Below are 18695 nucleotides of genomic sequence, written 5' to 3' on the forward strand. Positions count from 1 at the left end.
TTGTGTTTTAAGCAGCCAATATGGTGTATCTACCCATTTGTCAGGGTAAAAACACGATGAGGGCTGCAATTACACTGTCACATTCCACTTTTGTAATTAATTCAGTTCCCCCGTCAAAGAGAGAATGCCGGTGGCAACGTTTTAGACCCCGTTTAATTTGGAACGACGTTTCCCAAGTTCAGGTGATCCTGTTCGTGAGCCAAACTCTGTCACTCTTTGGTGTTATCCGGGCTTTCCTTCCTGTGCACCAATCTGAAACTAGTGTTGTTTTTGACAGCAAATTTCGATTTATATTTTGGTCATCTTTTGGATAATATTAATTTAGATTTAGTCATATTTTAGTCACCTGGAATGTTTTAGTGTTTTTAGTCAAAAACATAAAATATCATAAGATTTTTGTCGACTATCTACAGTTGATATAGTCGACTAAAATGTATTTTGGCGGATTATTATTAGTTAACGAAATCAACACTACCTGAAACCATGTTCATGCCAACACGACAGCATGGGGCGTGTCGCGTGTGGATAGACTAGGTATAGGCAGTTTGGTGGAAAATGGAGGGCCTTGTAACAACCGTCCATTTTTCTCTTTCTGCACGTGTTTTGAGTGGAAAGTTGTAAATTCATAACTCTGAAAGTATTTCGAAAAGGACAAATACAAACCAAATAAATTTCTCATGAACTGAGATCGCGATCGAAAGTTCATATTGACGTAGTAACGATCTGACATCAAATCTTCATTTTCTCATATTGACCTTTACTGTAGGCCTATGTTATGAATTTGTATCTTTCCATGCACCCTCCTTACCCTGCCCTCCCTCCAATGAGTCACTAGTAGTCTGTGAAAGGGGCAGATTGGGCCTGGGGTTCGGTGATTCTGGCGTGGAGGGGCCTGATGTCGGTGTCCCCCTGAACCAGTGACTCTCACGTTCTCAACCTATTTATTTTCAAGGACTGCCGGTTTGATATGATTTCTATCTCTTGACACCCTGGTCTCTCAAGCCAGGCAATTTTTTCCAAAATCTTTGAATGCTACTGGGAGTCTGTAACTATGCCTCCTCGCAAGAGTTGTGACAGGAAGCTATTATCCGTTATTCCTAACTATATCAACTACAGATTTAGCTGGGAACCACTCAAGGACCCCTGGGGCTCCCAAGTCCGCACATTGAGAACCAGTTCCCTGGACTGTGGCTGTAGAAGGTGGGGTAACGGTAGCTCCTATTGGGCTGTATGAGACTTGATGAGTCAATGGGGAATGGGGTACAGACTACTTAGTAAGTAATCCACCCCACACAGTATTAACCCAACTTAAGCATCTTCCACACGTGAGCGCGGCTCACAGTGACAGTTTATTGAGATGAAATTAGATTAACCATCGGCCTGTTGTTCCTTCTCTATCTGTTCCTTCTTATTCCCTTCTTCTTTTTTTAATAAGACATACTTTTAAGCACACTTCCTATGTCACTAAATGAGTTTAATCTCTTAGTTTGCTCCTTGAATGCCCAATTATTTCTTTCTATACATACATTATCATCTCTGTATCTAATCTCACACACACACACACACACACACACACACACACACACACACAGACACACACACACACACACACACACACACACACACACACAAACACACACACACACACACACACACACACACAAACAAACATTGAATTGCTGATTGCAGTGAAACAATATCCGAGTCCCTTAAGAGTCCTGTTGTTGTGCATGTCCCAGAGTTTATTAAATGTCAATATAGAGCATGCATGGGCCTGTGCTTGCTTATTTACCTTGGACTGACTAACATAATAACACATTTCCAAGCCATAATTCATGGTTTAACCATAACCATAACAAGCTGAGGTCAATGAAGCTGAATGCTGTAAATCATTTAGAACAGCTGGTTCTCAAAGTGGGATCCAAGGTCCAGGACCATCAGGATAACTGAAGGTACAGGTCTGTAACTCTGAGAGTGTACAAATGGACCCCTATATAACCATTTGGTTCTAACTTCCATTTGTGAGAGTTATGGGGTTCCTTGAAATAAAATAAAAACATTCAGAACCACTGACTTCGATGGGTTTTTTTTTTTCTTTTCTTTTTGGTCGTTCAGAAAGTGGCTAATACTAACAATCCCTAATATTCAATCCTCAGACCTATAATACTCATTCCTCATTGTCTCAACCCTGATTCCTCCCTCGTTTGGGACTCTTAATGTCTTCTGATGTGAATCTGACCGTTGCACTCTGGCCCCCTCCAGTAATGGCTCGGGGACGTCGGAGGACCTGTTCTGGAAGCTGGACGCTCTCCAAACCTTCATCCGAGACCTCCACTGGCCCGAGGAGGAGTTTGGAAAACACCTGGAGACGCGACTCAAACTGATGTCCAGTGACATGATCGAGTCCTGTGTCAAACGGTAGGACACTACACACTGACGCTGATACTCACACTGGATGTTTAAACCCATTTATAGGCCTGACCTCAAAATCCTCCAGTTTTCTGAAATAAATATTTTCACGATTTTTGAAGAATCGAAGAACGACTGACATAGAAACATGGCTTTTTCAGAAAACTGTCGGGATGTAGAAGACATTTTTATTTCAAAATGGGTCAAATGTGAGTGCCTTTTCCACCATTGCCTTTACCTGACTCATGTCCCCCTTGGCGCCTTCATCCCGTCTCCTGGTCTGCAGCACGCGGCTGGCGTTCGAGGCCAAGCTTCAGAAGAGTAGCCGTGCGACGGACTTCCGCGTGCCGCAGTCCATCTGCACCATGTTCAACGTCATGGTGGACGCCAAGGCTCAGTCTGCCAAGCTCTGTGCCATGGAACTGGGTCAGGAGGTACGACACATCCTTCCACACCATGTCCGTCCGTCTGCCTCCTTTCACCGGCGACGTGCGTAGTTAGTTAAGACACTTGCTATCCACAGTGACACACTGGGCTGCCAACACAGTCACATAACCACTCCATTTTAAGTCTGACGTTTTATTTCGTAGTATTACATATTTGATTTATTTATGGTATACTTTGAAGATGCTGACACAGACGGGTCATAGTTGCTATCTTCTAAATGTTAAAATACTGTGTTTTCTCCTATTGTTTCCTCAAGAGTTCTTCTGATAACTATTCGATTAGCAGTCATTTTCTTTCTTTCTTTCTTTCTTCTCTTGTTGCCTCTTGGGTCTCTTCAGTATTTCAATGTCTATATCATTATCATGTCTCTATCTTTTATCTTTTTGTTGCTTTGATTCTTTTTATTTTTTTCACTGTCTTGTGAAAGTTTGTTAGAGACTGGGTAAGTGTGGCTAACAATTCTATTGAAATCTCACCCCCCTGTCCCATATGTATAATTAGTGTGCATTTATTCCTCCCCTGCTCCCTGAACTGGAATTGTTTGGATTTCAGTAGCATATGTGTAGATTAGTTTGAATATTATGTGGAGTAGAAGTGTGAGTTCACATATTTGCTGTCTTGAGATTGATACCAATTACCAAAGTTTAATTAATTAGCCCATGTAGTCCTTCCTTCGCTTTGCTGTTGGTGCTACATGCCTGAGTGAAACTAATGGAATACAGCTTAGTATTTCACTTATTAAAGCTTACAACAGACTAGCCCATTAGCAAGATCTCCCAAGACTATCAATTTGCGGAACGTTGAGACTAAAAGCCATTTAATCAAACAGAATTAATTACTTGAAAGCATTTAAAGCAGTGGTTTTCAACCCTTTTCATATCAAGGTCTATTATTATTTATTCAGCATTTGAGCCACGGACCACCGTTTGATGAGATTCAGCCTCTCAGACACAAAACTAAAGAATATTTTGTCATTGTTGGATAACGATTTTGTCCACAATTCCATGCTGTATTGATGTTGGTACCATTAAGAGATATAACAGGCAAAATAACAATTCTTCTATTTGTGTAAACTTCTTGTAAATTAACTAATGCAGATGTTTGACAATAACTGAACTCCTGAGATCGGGGTCCATTTGGTTTAATTTAAGGCAAACGATCTAATAAGGGTCCATTTGGTTCCATCATTTAGCTGCATGGGGACCACCCGGAGCCCTCTCAAGGACCACTGGTTGAAAACCACTGATAGACTGTGCTTTCTTGCTAGCTGTCTGTATGTTGGCAGTCTAAGGCATGCAGCAGCAACTAGCATTTCAGCCTTTTGAGGGAATATAATTATTTCAAACTAATTTGCATTTAACCAACGTGTGGTTGCCTGTTCACTTCCTAACCTCCCATTTCCTAACGTTCAAATGACATAGAAGACCCCAATACTCATTCCTGTTATCTATAGAAGACCCTAATACTCATTCCTGTTATCCATAGAAGACCCTAATACTCATTCCTGTTATCCATAGAAGACCCTAATACTCATTCCTGTTATCTATAGAAGACCCTAATACTCATTCCTATTATCTTATTCCTGTTATACTGTATCTAATACGAGCTTGATGCCGCTACGCATAGCCTTTGATGTCAACGCACTCACGCACGCACACACACACACACACACACACACACACACACACACACACACACACACACACACACACACACACACACACCGCCTTTAGTATGTGTTCCTAGCCAAGTTGTGCTCAGCAGGAATTAATTCGTCAAATATTTTTTTTCCCTTCTTAACCTTTGCAATTGTGTACGTGAGAGAATCTGAAACCGTACTCACTTTGACCTGCACTGGACATTAAAATGAGACATGTTGATCTAGTTTACATGCATGGGTGATTGGTGAGGGTTTCAGCACCACGGTGACGGACAGCGCCATGCCAGCATGCTGTGAACCAGCACGTCACACAGAGAGAGCTTTTTCCATGCGTGTGTTATGCTGCGCCAAGCCGTGCTACTCATTCGCTGAGTTGGCGGTTGCCCGGGATCGAACCCATAAACTTGTGGTCCAAAGGCAAGAGCTCTACTGATTGAGCTACCCGGACACACTGCTTGAAGCTGTCTTTAGGAACAATCCTTTGAAATGAACCATCTCATTTGAAGGGGGTCCGCAAATTACGAAATACACTTCATACATAAAGACAAAAATATATTTTTACAGACAATTCAACCAGACAAAACAAGACAAAACAAAACAAAACAATACATACGAAAACAAAACAGTACACATGGATCATTGCGTCACGGATCTGTTATAATGATGATTAGTGAAAACGTGAACAGGTGAAGTTGTGTCTAAGTTGATGTGAAGAAGTGCATGGTATCATAAGCTGTTTCAAATACTGTGGATAATTGAAGTGAATGCATTTAAAGATGAACTGCAGCCAGTGCTGCTGTCTTCTTGAGGTGGGAGATGGTGGGTTGAGATTTTCATACAAGGTACAGTGGTGCATCACTACCGTATATTTGGTATATGGGCAGGAATCTAAAGGCTCTAACGGCTTCAAAATGTATATGTTAACACAAACCTGACGGCCGGGTTCCATGGTTCCTGCTGTGTCTATGTGGCCAGATTTATTGGTTCACAATGAATAACTTTTTTTTTTTTTTTTAAGATATTTTTTTGCGGCTTACGCCTTTTATTGGTTTTTTGAAGGGACAGACAGTAGGCTGACAGGAAACGGGAGAGAGATGGGGGAAGACATGCAGTAAAGGCCGTGTCGGGCTCGGGAGTCGAACCCGCGGCACACTGCGACTGGATTACCAGTCGGGTGCCCAGACGGTTACGCCACCGCCTGGGCCCACAATGAATAACTCTTTACTTACTTACTTACTTACTTACTGTACTTACCTGTTTGTATTTCCAGAGACAGTACCATTCGCAGATTGACAATCTCATTGAAGAGACGGTCAAAGAGATGATAACCCTACTTGTAGCAAAGGTAAAACATTAAAAAAAACTCCTCTGAGATGTTTATTGAAGATTTGCATGCTTGCAGTTAAAGGGCCCCCTTTTGCAACCAGATCTTATGATGTTTGGGAGACTGCACGTTCCTGGGGTTTTTTATGTGGATTATGTGTTTTTAGATGTTTTAGTAGTGTCCATGGGCTCCATGATGTCATGGGCACTGGTCTCACTTACTTCCTGGACTACATGTTGTTCTCAGTAAGACAACCCTCCCCCTATCCACAAGGAGGAACAGTGCACCAAAGCATTATGAGAATTGTAGTCCAGGAAGGAAGTGAGACCATGCAGTGTCCATGACATCACTGGCACTTTAAAATACTAAAATATCTAAAAACACATATTACAGTTTGTCTCCCAAACATCATTAAAATAAGATCTGGTTGCAAAAGGGGTGAAGTGGCCCTTTAGAAAACCCCCCTACCTTTCTATGTTAAGTACGTATTTAGTTATGTATGATTCGACTTTTCAGCTCAAGTCCCAAAAGATACATGTTGGGACAAAAATACATTATACAAAAATACATTATGAATGAACCACTTCAGCTCCATTGATTCAATGTGTGGTTTGACCAAAGGATACCTTTGGAACTGAATGAGGACTCGCGTTGAGGATGCTGCCTTTCTCATGTTGTCCACCTCTGGTCAGTTTGTTGTCATCCTAGAGAGTGTCCTGGCCAAGCTGTCCAGATACGACGAGGGCACGCTGTTCTCCTCCTTCCTGTCCTTCACAGTAAGACGCTCTCTGTCTCTCTCACACTGTTCTCCTTCTTCCTGTCCTTCACATTAAGACACTCTGTCTCTCTCACACTGTTCTCCTCCTTCCTGTCCTTCACAGTAAGACGCTCTGTCTCTCTCACACTGTTCTCCTCCTTCCTGTCCTTCACAGTAAGACGCTCTGTCTCTCTCACACTGTTCTCCTCCTTCCTGTCCTTCACAGTAAGACGTTCTGTCTCTCTTTAGTGTCGTCTGTCTTTAGTGTCGAGTCTGTCGACTGTCGTCCATTCAGATTAGCTCCGTCTCCCTCAGCAATACGGCCTGTCGGTTATTACATAATCGCCTAATCGCAATTATTTGAGATAATTATAATAATTGTTTCCATGTTGAAAAATGACCATATTTATTTTGGCCGAAATTGCGGATCTACAAGCTTGCAACACGTCACAAAAGTGACGTGTTGTAAGCTAAAAACACAATTAAATTTGTGTTACAGTTACTTAAATTTGTAATCGCGACAGCCCTACTACAAATACAAATAGCGAGTTAATACGTGAGTGCACTTTTTACGTTTTAGTCAGCTCCACGTGAGGCTCTGCTGTGCCATTTCAGGTCAGCAGGATGTACAGTAGTAGAGCAGGCTTACTCTCACTGTGTAGCCTTTGTTGTGAAAAGTGGCGCCTGCAACTGAAGACCTAACTCTTTTCTTTTTCACCCAATCTTCTCTAACTCAAGGTGAAAGCTGCCTCAAAGTACGTGGACGTACCTGTAAGTGAGAGTTACCTTTGTCTCTGTGTGTGTGTGTGTGTGTGTGTGTGTGTGTGTGTGTGTGTGTGTGTGTGTGTGTGTGTGTGTGTGTGTGTATGTGTGTGTGTGTGTGTGTGTGTGTGTGTGTGTGTGTCAGTTGCTCTACCTTTGTTGGATCAGATTAAAATTTCAAGGAGCCCCATTTTGATATGCACTAGGCCACATTTGATACGATTTACACTGTAGAAATGCCTCAATATTGCTGTTTGGGCTTTCAAAGTTAGATATCAAGGTGGCAAAGGTGTTCTCCTTTTTTGTCCACTCCCAAACCTGCATGGAAATAAAATGTCAATGTTGATAAAATTTGCATTCATATAGAATGAAAGATATATCAACCAACTTTTTGAGAACGAGAGCTTTGTTCAACTCCCTACTTTAACAAGCAGACAAGCAAACAATAATACAAGCAGTTATCGATTGATCAACAACAGATTATATAGCTAAATAGATCATTAACAGTTTCATTTCATTGAAGAATTCAAGATGGCTATTGCAAATTTCACGAAGATTCAAGGGTATATAATCTGCAATTATTGACTTCACTTCAACTTGCGCGAAATAAATCTGACACCGTGGGTTGAATATTACAATATATATTACTTAAATAATAACAAAAGCAGTGAGTGCGTTGAATTTCACTTCAAATAACACTTTAAATTATTATACTTCATATAATAACATCGGAGTACTTTGCTGCCAACACGTTTGTCCCATCAACATCAACTTCTTATATAAATGGCGTGTCAGAGAATCTGCCATTACATGGGATACTCTGCCCAGCTGATGTTAATTGTACTCTAATTGTACACCCCCCCCCCCCCCCCCTATTCTGGGCATGTCATATTAGGTGAACATTTATAGGCAAATATTCTGCAAATATAGTAGATCTACAAGCTTGGCAGATAAGCTATTTTCTTTGAAGCGGTTTGATGTAGAGGAAAAAAGGAGATGGCCAGATACAGAACAATAAAAAGACAACATGTTTCTGCCTTTATGGCCTTCTTCAGCCAGGGCATGTACGTAGAAAGACATGCCCTGAGGACCTCTATGGAGGTGATACCAAGAAGGTTACCAAGCAAGTACCATGTAGAACGTACTATGAAACAACAATGAAACAATGAAAAACAAATACGAGATGAGCTTGTATGTACCAGTGAGACACGTGCCAAAAGACTGCAAAGAATACTAACGGGGGGGGAAAGGATATGTAAAGATGTTAAAATGGTCCTGACAGTCTTCCCTTCCCTTTCAAATCCAGCAGAGTGCTAGCCTTCCAAATCCAACACCTCTGTTCGTGTTCAGTTTGCACTTGCCAAGTTTGTGTCACTTGGTTTGTGGTCAAGTGAAAATCTCTGTGACAGAAAGTCTACTGAAAAAGAAAGCCTGCATGTAGCCTTAGGTCTTCATGCCCTGGCAAATGAAATACTGAGATAACCGCATAACCTTTCATCCAGCTGCAAATTATAAAACTGACAGTTTAGTAACGCCTCTTGAATGTTCATAATAATTGACTATCGCAATCGCTCGCACCCTTTCACAATTGCGTGACATTTGCGCATGTACATTTTGTGTCCGTCAAGTTTGTATCGTGTTATGTTAGCGGCAGTGCCTCTCTTTTTGACATACTTTTGTCTTCCTCCATGACGTTTGCAGAAACCGGGGATGGACGTGGCAGACGGTTATGTGACCTTCGTTCGCCACTCCCAGGACATGCTGCGGGACAAGGTCAATGAGGAGGTGTACGTAGAGAGGTTATTTGATGTAAGTAAACCTAACGGCGCGTCCTCCATTCATTGTAGGGATGCTCAGCAGTGAGAGGAAGCTTATGCAGCGTCACCAAAGAGACAGTGAGATGGCGTCTTCCTTCATTTTGATACATTAACCACTTCAGCCCTATAGATACATTTCGGCCATTTGAACATAGCCGATGTACAAGCTCACAGTGTGTCGCAATGCGACGCATTGCGACACACTGTGAGCTGACTATAAGCCTCACTGCTGAGCCTCCCATTGAATGAAGCCGGAGGATTGGCCCTTCCTAAAATGTGATAAAACAAGAACTGCTTGTGGGATAAGTCACATTTCTCAGCTCCCTTCACTTTGCTGCTTCTTTGAGCTCTCTAAAACCCTCCGCACAGCTGCCTCGCAGGTCTCTCCTTTCACCTCGTTGTCTCGCTGCGGTCTTCCTGTTTGGACACCATGTGCTACTTTGTGTTCATGTGTCTTTTGTCCCGTCGTGTTTGTTTGGAATGTGGACGAGGCTTGAACGAGTGATTATCTCAGGCGGCGTTCTCTTGTTTGTGACTCAGCAAACAGTCGAGTTAAGAAGGAGCTCTAACTTTAAAACATGGCCCTATAGTGTCACATTCCCAGCCTCTACCAGTGACACACATGCACCAACAAGGTTATGCATCCGTTTACTTTCAGGAACTGATGGTGTTAACCGTACAATTAGGGGATGGTGCCGATCAGGGTTTTTATGTTCCCGATCCGAAAGAATTACGTGATCGGCGCCGTTTTCCGATCACATGATCGGATCGGGACAACCCATACCTACAGCATAAGATATAAATGTATGTTACTCTTCAGCATATAGTCCAGTAGCTGGTAGCCTATAGTAGTTCATTTAGCCTATATATAATGGTTAATGGTGATTCAAACTGTAATTACTTACATTGATATTGACTTATTATGTTGAAATGGTAGCTTCTTGGTCGATAGATGGTAGGTTCTTAATGTACAGATTTTGTGTGTCATGCAAATCTTAACCAAAGACCAAGGAGCCCCCCCCCCCCCCCCCCCCCCGAACTAACACACATTCTAATGAGGGCTTAAGAGGATAAGGACAAGCAGAGAGTAATATCCAGTGTTTCAGAGAGAGAGAGAGAGAGACAGCACGAACACTGTCTTAAGGAATTAATCACCGGTGTCTTGATCCAGGTCACGTAATCCTCTGAAATCGCCATGTTACCGACTGTCACTTTATTATTGCCCTCCCTCTGCAAGCCAAGCTCTCTGATTGTGTGTGTGACTGTGAGTATAAGGCACTCGTGTCTCGTGTGCTTTTGGGGATGCTGTGTGCGTGCGTGCGTGTGTGTGTACTGTGTGTACTGTATATGCGTATGTGTGTGCACAAGTGGATGTTGACACGTCTGTCTGTCTGTCTGGCTGTGAGGCCCATGCTGCATCCGGCTGCCCTGACAGAGAGCCACACGGGGAGGAGGTGTCCTCTCCTTCCTCTCTGCTGGATGTTTGTGTCTGTCACTGCATCTTGACCCACTGTTTTGCCATGATATGTCCCTTCTCCTTCTCCTCGCCACCGCCATCTTCAAGCAGAGCGCTCGCTCGCTGTCTGCTGTGCTGAGCGCGCTCCAGACCGCTGCTCCTGTCTCTCCCTATCTGCTCTGCCTCTGGCGCCACTAGTGGCCCCCCCCACTGAGTGTCTCTGGCTGCACTGTGGAACTCTGCTCTGATGTGCTTTTCTTCACACCCTTTCTCCTCCTCTCTCTCTCTCTCTCTCTCTCTCTCTCTCTCTCACACACTCTCCCCCCTCTCTCGTCTTTATCTGTCTAAGCACTGTCACACTTCACTGCTGCTACCTGCTAGCAGCATGATTAGCAGTCGGTCCTCGGTCGCTCACGAAGCATGGAGGCGAGGCCTGTGTTGCATGCCATTTATCTTTCTGAACAATTCACTTTGTTAAAAATATTTTCTCTCTCTCATTTTGCGGCTAAGGGCCAGTACATGCTCCTTTCAGACGTCAAAAACTGAGGTCATTCAGAAAGCATGCTGATGATGGGCGATCTCAGAACGTTTTTTTTTTCTCCCAGAACTCGTACACCTCCAGATGTCCCGACACTCTGAACTATAGTTCGGGAAGCCTTTCTGAACCCCCGACCTCGGAAAGGAGCATGTATTTAGCCTTTAGTGCTCGCCACCCCCTTAAGGTCGTCCTTTCTCTCTCTCTCTCGAGCGTCTCTTCGATTTTCTTTCCATTCCTTGAAATGTTTCTGGCTGGCATATTCATCATTTAACAAAAAAATGGAACTTATCTCGCACCTGGAGTCTGTTTTAGCATGTTTGGGGAAGTATAGGTGGTGAAGATTTCCACATCAAATAATGTCCCTCTGTGAATCTCCTAGCAGGGCCGTTTCTCCTGGAAGACACACGACCACCGCTCACCTCCATGCACACACCACCCTGAGGCTGCAACGCAACCTATTATTAAGCATGACACACTACCACCGCTCACCTCCATGCACACACCACGCTGAGGCTGCAACGCAACCTATTATTAAGCATGACAAAATCCTAATTATTATATATCAAAACAAAATGTCATTGCAAATAGTTGAGGAGCAAAAAAAAGTACAATAACAATAATCACGTGAAGTTGACATGATTGGTTTACATTGTAAACCGTTGGATGTCTGAGCACATCATATTTTCATTATGTTTTGGTGACTCGCAGGAGCACAGCTGTTACGCTCGGTGACCAGATTACCATGAAACCAGTCAAACGGGTTGTAATTTGGAACTGAAGATCTGCAGGTTGTATTATGGCTGATTGTAAAAACGATTACACTTCTGTGTTACTTTGTAACAACTGAATAGAATTGAATGAACCCTGCACTGTGACTGGATATAATAAGTAGGTCATAGGTGGTGGATAAACTAAGAATAGAGCATAAATCACATAAAGTTATGTGTGCTTTGTAGCTTTGAGAGGTGACACCGGGACGCCAGCACTACGGAACATGGCAGACGGCTGATATTTAGGTTTTGTTGGCAACATTTAAAATTTTGAGTTGAAGTACAAAAGTATTGGCATCAAAATGTACTTAACCCATTCTGACCTGAGATCAGATTTCAAAAAATGTCTTCTACATCCTGACAGTTTTCTGAAAAAGCTATGTTTCTATTTCAGTCGTTCTTCGATTAAAAAGAAAATATAGCAGACCTACAAGCTCGTAGCGCGCCACTCGGTGGCGCGCTATGAGCTTGTAGATCTGCCATTTTTCAATAGCTAAAGCATAGCATAATGCTAACACCAAATTAAACTACCAAAAGTGAAAGTACTCTTTATGCACAATGTCACGTCTTAACCCATTCTGACCGGGCACCCATTTTGGTGTTAGCATCATGTTATGCTTTAGCTATTGAAAAATAGCAGATCTACAAGCTCATATCGCGCCACCGAGTGGCGCGATACGAGCTTGTAGGTCTGCTATTTTTGAAAAATTCGAAGAACGACTGACATTTTTAGAATCTGATCTCAGGTCAGAATGGGTTTATCAGACCAGTGTGTGTCCAGTGGAAACCTCGTATGAATCTGATCTCAGGTCAGAATGGGTTAAGTTTAAAAAATAATAATAATTAAATAGCCGATCGACAGTGAGCTTGTAGATCGGCTATTTTTAACTGCCCGAAAGGGCTGACGCTGTTGGATGTATATGTTTTGTAAAAGTATTTGATATTAGAAACACTATTACAAATACCTCAAAATTGTACACAAATAAGTACAGTATTTAAGTAAAATGTATTTGGTTGCTTTCCACCACTGCTGGATTTCCAAACGTCATAAGGAATATAGCTACGTTGCTTATTGCTCAAAGTAATCCCAAAGCCCAGCATAATCCCATGTGCCACATAGAGGACAATTCGGTGAAGGGTTTGGCATTACAATGGAGTGACGTCTGGGTGGGACGTGGCCCGGGGGATGTGAGATACAAGGTTCATTTGCAGTTAATTGGTTGCTATGACATAGATTCATTTTCTCCCTATAGGACCTGCGTTCTCATATCAGGCACGGTATAAGGAGATTATGCCGCTGATAAATGTGTCTATTGTGACACCCAGACAGCCCATATGTGAGCTAACGCTAATGTTAAAGAAACAATGGCGTCTTAAGACATGAATCGCTGTCTTAGTCATGTTAATGCGCGTGACTAATACCCATGTTGTGGCATAGATTTCCTGGATGGGAGGGGGCCATGTTGGGGAAAACGTTCCACTGATAGTTGACCTGTTTCTGTACCACATCTATCTAAGACCGATGGTGTTTTAGATTGAGGTTATGAATTTATCCGGAATCACATCGAGTGGGGTCACCCTGCAGGGGTCTATTACTATACCTCTACACCATTGATTGATTGAAATATTTATTAACAGTTTGCAGAATTACAGTACATTTGCAAGCACAAACTCAATACAAAGACTGTTAACTGTGAGTGGACGACGACCCAATTAAGCGCTACACTCGTTTACAAGAGGGTCCACCGTGTTCAATTCATCAAAACATTTAGAGACGTATACAAATAGACACTTCTATATAGTCAAAGAACAGAACAGGAATTCATCATAATGGAAGCAAAAAGGGAAAAGAAACATATACAGTGAGGGGGGGCAGTGGGGGGGGGGATTCAGATTTTACGGGGGCCAGTTTGGAATTGCAGATGTCCGTATAGGTGCCAGTTGCCAGTCTTCAAGCTCACAAAATCGGCATCTATTGCTACATTTTTGCCTGTTTTATCTGAACGCGTCCACCTATTATAACGTGCCCAGGATAGGTATACTGTAGGAGCACAGGATGGGCTCTTGACTCTGCTGTGCTTCTGCTGGCTGTTTTTCTCCTCGCCAAGTGTTATTTTTCACGAGTTTCAAATCGGATTTATTTTATGCCGTTTTAGCCACAATCCAATCAAAAAAATGATCTCTTTAGCATTATCCTTTTATTTTTGTGAAAATTGTTGTCTAAGACAGGTAGCCTATAGTGTGTGTGTGTGTGTGTGTGTGTGTGTGTGTGTGTGTGTGTGTGTGTGTGTGTGTGTGTGTGTGTGTGTGTGTGTGCGCGTGTGTGTGTGTGTCTGCACATGTGTGTGTGTGTGTGTGTGTGCGCATGCACGTGTGTGCGCACAATATTCAGCCAGAATGATTAATGCTACATAGAACGCTCATCCATCTGTACACAGTCAAATCCTTTGAGCTCATTTAACTCTCAGAGTGTATAAAAACAGGGTTAAATTCAAACTCATGATTTTACTGCGTGTGCAGATGGATTTTTATGGTATGGCTGTTGTTTGTGCTTTGGAGCTGGCAGTGGAATACACAAATTGACTATTTACAACCACTGGTTTACTTGTTTGTAAACACACACACACACACACACACACACACACACACACACACACACACACACACACACACACACACAAAACCTTATCCAACAATAACAGAATTCTTTAGTGTGGGGTCTGAGAGGCTAAATGTCGTCAAATGGTGGTCCGTGTGGCTCAACTGCTGAATAAGTAATGGGCCTGGATATGAAAAGGGTTGAAAACCACTGCCCTATACCCTGCATGCACCCCCCTTCGCTGGGTTCTTGAAAGACGATGCGGATTAAAACAGCTGTGCTTAACCACGGACAGACATGGGAGGGGGTGGTGGTGTGGGTGGTGGTGTGTGGGGGGGGGGGGTGGGCTTAGCAGCCCTGTGGAGATCATTGATTAAAAAAAGCCATCTCTTTAGCCTCAGACAAATCCTGCCCCGCAATGATATCCCCGCAGTGGCCTCCTGCCTGCCCCAAGATGCACCCACCACCACCACCACCACCAGCACCACCAGTGCCAGCCAGAGAGCAAGGGGTGGGGGGGGGGTGGGGGGGTAGAAGAAGAGAGTGGGAGAGTGAAAGAAGGACAAAAGCAATAATGATGTTCTGTTCGGTGATTGCTGGTGGTGCCCAGCGGCGTTGGAGCTGCCAACCAGCCCCTCCCATCCCCCTCCCCCCCCTCAACCCCCCCCAGGGGAGTTGGGGTTGAAGATACGTGGGATTACATGGGTCAATTATACACTTAATCTGCCTTTGCCTGGTGGGCGGATTAGGAGCGCAGCTCATTGATTGATTTGAAGTATTTCCGTTGACCTTGGGGTAGTTATCAGATTGACAAAAGCCTTCGGCGAGATTGCACTTATGTGTGACCAAAGTTAAAGCCCTTTTAATCACCGCTGCTGCTGCTGCCGCCCGCGCCTCCCCGCGCCGCCAACCGGTGGTGGCGGAAAGTAACTCGCTACGTTTACTCAAGTGCCGTATACTTCAAAAGTAGGTGATAAATCAGGTCATTTTACTTTTAACATTTTTATACTTATTGTCTACTTATACAGAGGCAAATATTGTACTTTTTACTCCACTACTATTATATAAAAAAACGTTACTAGTTTCTCTGCAGATTTAGATTATTACAAAACATACTGTTACGCCCTTTTTTTAAATTCTTCAGCTTCGGAAATCTACAATTTCACATTGAGACGCATTCTGAGCTTTTTTCAAAAAGGCTTTTTAACCTTGTACTGTAAGTCTATTTTTTGTATTTTTCTTTGTACAGAATATTAGACTTTTCTTTCTTTTTTAAAGAGGCCGCTCAACAGTATTTCTACTTTGTCGTATTGCTGTTTTGTGCAAGTATAAGAGTATATAAGAAGCAATCTGAGCACTTGTTCCGCCACCGACGGCTACAGTATATGTGTGGAGGAGGGTGAGAGTGCAGGGGTCATCTCTCACTGTGACCCCACACTGAGAGATTGGAGATTGATGGATTTGAAACAGTTGTTTTTCATGCTGTCGTGCTTTGGTCAAGTCAGGGCTTTATACTGTGATGATGAGGAGAAGGCCATGCAGACTGATGAGAGAGAGAGAGAGAGAGAGAGAGAGAGAGAGAGAGAGAGAGAGAGAGAGACGCCATCATACCACTTGACTGTCCGAGACGCTTTACCACTTTGCTGTCTCAGATCATGAACCCCCTCCCCCCCCCCCCCCACACACACACACTGCCTTTCCATCCCTGTTACTGCTGCACCAAGTGAACAGTTTAATCAACTCTGAGCTTAAGTTTGGACACACGCAAACGTAACTCTCAGCCAGAACCAGAGAAATGTGTCAATAACAACAACGGCAGCGGGTTGTGAAATGAGCTGTTCTTTAGTTTCTTTCTATTATATAAGTGGAGGCATTTTTAATTATTCCAACGTGGTAAAGTAGTAAAAACATGCATTGTGACTTCATGAGTCAGCAGTGTATACACGTATTGAAGGTAGAGATATTTCAATTCAGAGCATTATGTTCCATTTAAAATACATTAAAGTACATACATACGTTTTTCTTTCCCTCCTCCCTTTTATTTATTTCTGTCAATTCTCGCTATCTTTAATAATAATAAAGACAAACATTATGAATCCATGGCCAGACTCGTTTTCGGGCCCAGTCGTTCAGATTAGCTTGTAATTGTTTTGGAAAAGAAAATATCATTTAATCCTGTAGAAACACATACGCATCTCAAATCCATTGCATTAATGCCTCGTCTTGTCTTTTTATTTATATACTTTTCATGCCAGACAATAATATCTTTAGGTTAAAAGTAAATCAAATCTAAAAGGATTACAACAACAAATAAACATGGAAATAATAGTTGCAGTCAGGGATTTTATATATATATATATATATATATATATATATATATATATATATATATATATATATATGAATTAAAGTCCAACCGAATGAGGTGCATGACTGACTGTGTATATGACTGTTTAAAACATGCTCCGAAAAAGGTTTCACTTCTGTTTAATGAAGTCTGTAAGCAGCTTAGTGTCTTTATAATTAATGAGCGAGTGAGAGAGAGAGAGAGACAGAGACAGAGCATTCTGTTTTCGCTTGGTTTCTTCAGGGATAAATCCTCTGTCAGCGTTTGAACAGAGCTCTCTCTCCAGTTCTATCATCAACTCTTTTCTCCTTTTCCACCCCCCCCCCCCTCTCTCTCTCTATCTCTCTCTCTCTCTCTCTCTCTCTCTCTCTCTCCCCCCCTCTCTCTCGACTAAAAGGGAGGTATGGTGGCATGTGTTTGATTAACTTGTCCGACAAAAGTGACAGCTGCTTGCGGGTGTACTTGAATAAGTGGCCCCAGTGCCGCTTCGTCTTTGTACATCTGTCAGTGCCGGGGCAGTGGGGACCGAGGTGAAAAGAGAACAAATTGGTCGCGAAAAGCAGGCCATTCACCTTCCACATGCCCCCCTCTGCTCCTCCGCCCCGCGCTCCCATTCAGGTGCTTGGCGGGACCCTCGAGAGCTCGCTATAGCTTATTCCGTCTCTGCTCCCCCTGTGTAGTGCGCCCCCCCTGAGCCCAGAAGTGCTTTAGCCCCTCTTTCTCCTTCCCCTCAATCCACCTCTAAGCGGCTCTTTGTCAGCAGAATGGCTTGCTTTTCTCAGGGCCCCGGAGCCGCTGGCTCTTTTTTTTTCTCTTCCTCCTCCTGTTGCTCATTGTGTGTTTACTCAATGACTCGCTGGCTGACCATAATTCCAACTGGTTGGTTCCTCCCCCTGACACGCACGCACGCTCGCGCACACACACGCACGCACGCACACACACACAGGGCTTTATTGACACGAGAAAACATATATGTTTACAGTGCCAAAGCAAAAAAGTGGAACAATACAATAAAAAACAAACAAAATGTATGCTCCAATGAATCAATTTCTATATGTATACCGAGATCACTCGATGCAGAAGTATGTGCATGGAATACACACAATGATTAGTCTTTAGGGTGGTTGTGTTCCATTTGATATCCTTCTCCCATATCACAGCGGCTCACAAGTCTTGCTGCTGTGTTTTGCACATTGTTGTACTTGGCCCAGCAGATGTGTCATTATCACACGCTCGCGTGCGCGTGTGTGTGTGTCCCTGGAACCTCGTGCTTTAACCCCTTTAGACCCGAGTTAAAAACATTCACTTTGAAAGAATACATATTCAAAGATTTGCGCCACATTTTTACGATTTTTCAAAAATAGCAGACCTACAAGCTCGTAGCGCGCCATAATGAGCTTGTAGATCTGCTATTTTTCAATAGCTAAATTATAACATATAACACCAAAAGGGGTTCTCGCCCCCAAAATGGGTTTTTAATGAAGTCACTCCCTATCTGGGCTCTCAGAACTGACACCTGCTATAGTAGGAGGAGATGGCTCTGTTTTGTAAAAAGGCACACCCTGCATGTGAAGTGAGGAGAGCTCTTATCATCTATCATCTACTGTACATCATCATAAAACATCTCATTCCGGCCAATTTGAACTTGCGTCCTCGCATTCATCTTCAATGTTTGTGTTTACACAAACACTCAAAATTGTCCATTCATTATCAATGGCATTTAATGTTTGTGACGTTTGTGTTTACACACTCACTAAAAGCTGGACATATAGGAGGGGCTATAGCACCCCTCAAAATGTGACACACACT

At 43.0% G+C, this 18695-nt stretch overlaps 1 protein-coding gene across 6 annotated transcripts in view; it reads left to right on the plus strand.

Moving 5' to 3' along the window:
* The window catches only part of cadpsa (Ca2+-dependent activator protein for secretion a), a gene marked incomplete at its 5' end in the record, with an annotated part of 133991 nt that overhangs the window by 105266 nt on the left and 10030 nt on the right, over nt 1-18695 (plus strand). For 5 of the 6 annotated variants that reach the window (XM_080773007.1, XM_080773005.1, XM_080773008.1 and 2 more), the window contains 6 exons: nt 2263-2418; nt 2696-2843; nt 5787-5861; nt 6533-6616; nt 7336-7368; nt 9061-9168. In XM_080773007.1, the coding sequence (XP_080629133.1) occupies nt 2263-2418; nt 2696-2843; nt 5787-5861; nt 6533-6616; nt 7336-7368; nt 9061-9168 (604 nt within the window). Of the gene's footprint in view, nt 1-2262; nt 2419-2695; nt 2844-3283; nt 3299-5786; nt 5862-6532; nt 6617-7335; nt 7369-9060; nt 9169-18695 lie in introns of all 6 variants that reach the window. The other variant, XM_080773006.1, reaches the window with a different exon arrangement.

The sequence above is a fragment of the Protomyctophum bolini genome, assembly GCF_963924005.1.
Source record: "Protomyctophum bolini genome assembly, chromosome: 2".
Classification (NCBI taxonomy): Eukaryota; Metazoa; Chordata; class Actinopteri; order Myctophiformes; family Myctophidae; genus Protomyctophum; species Protomyctophum bolini.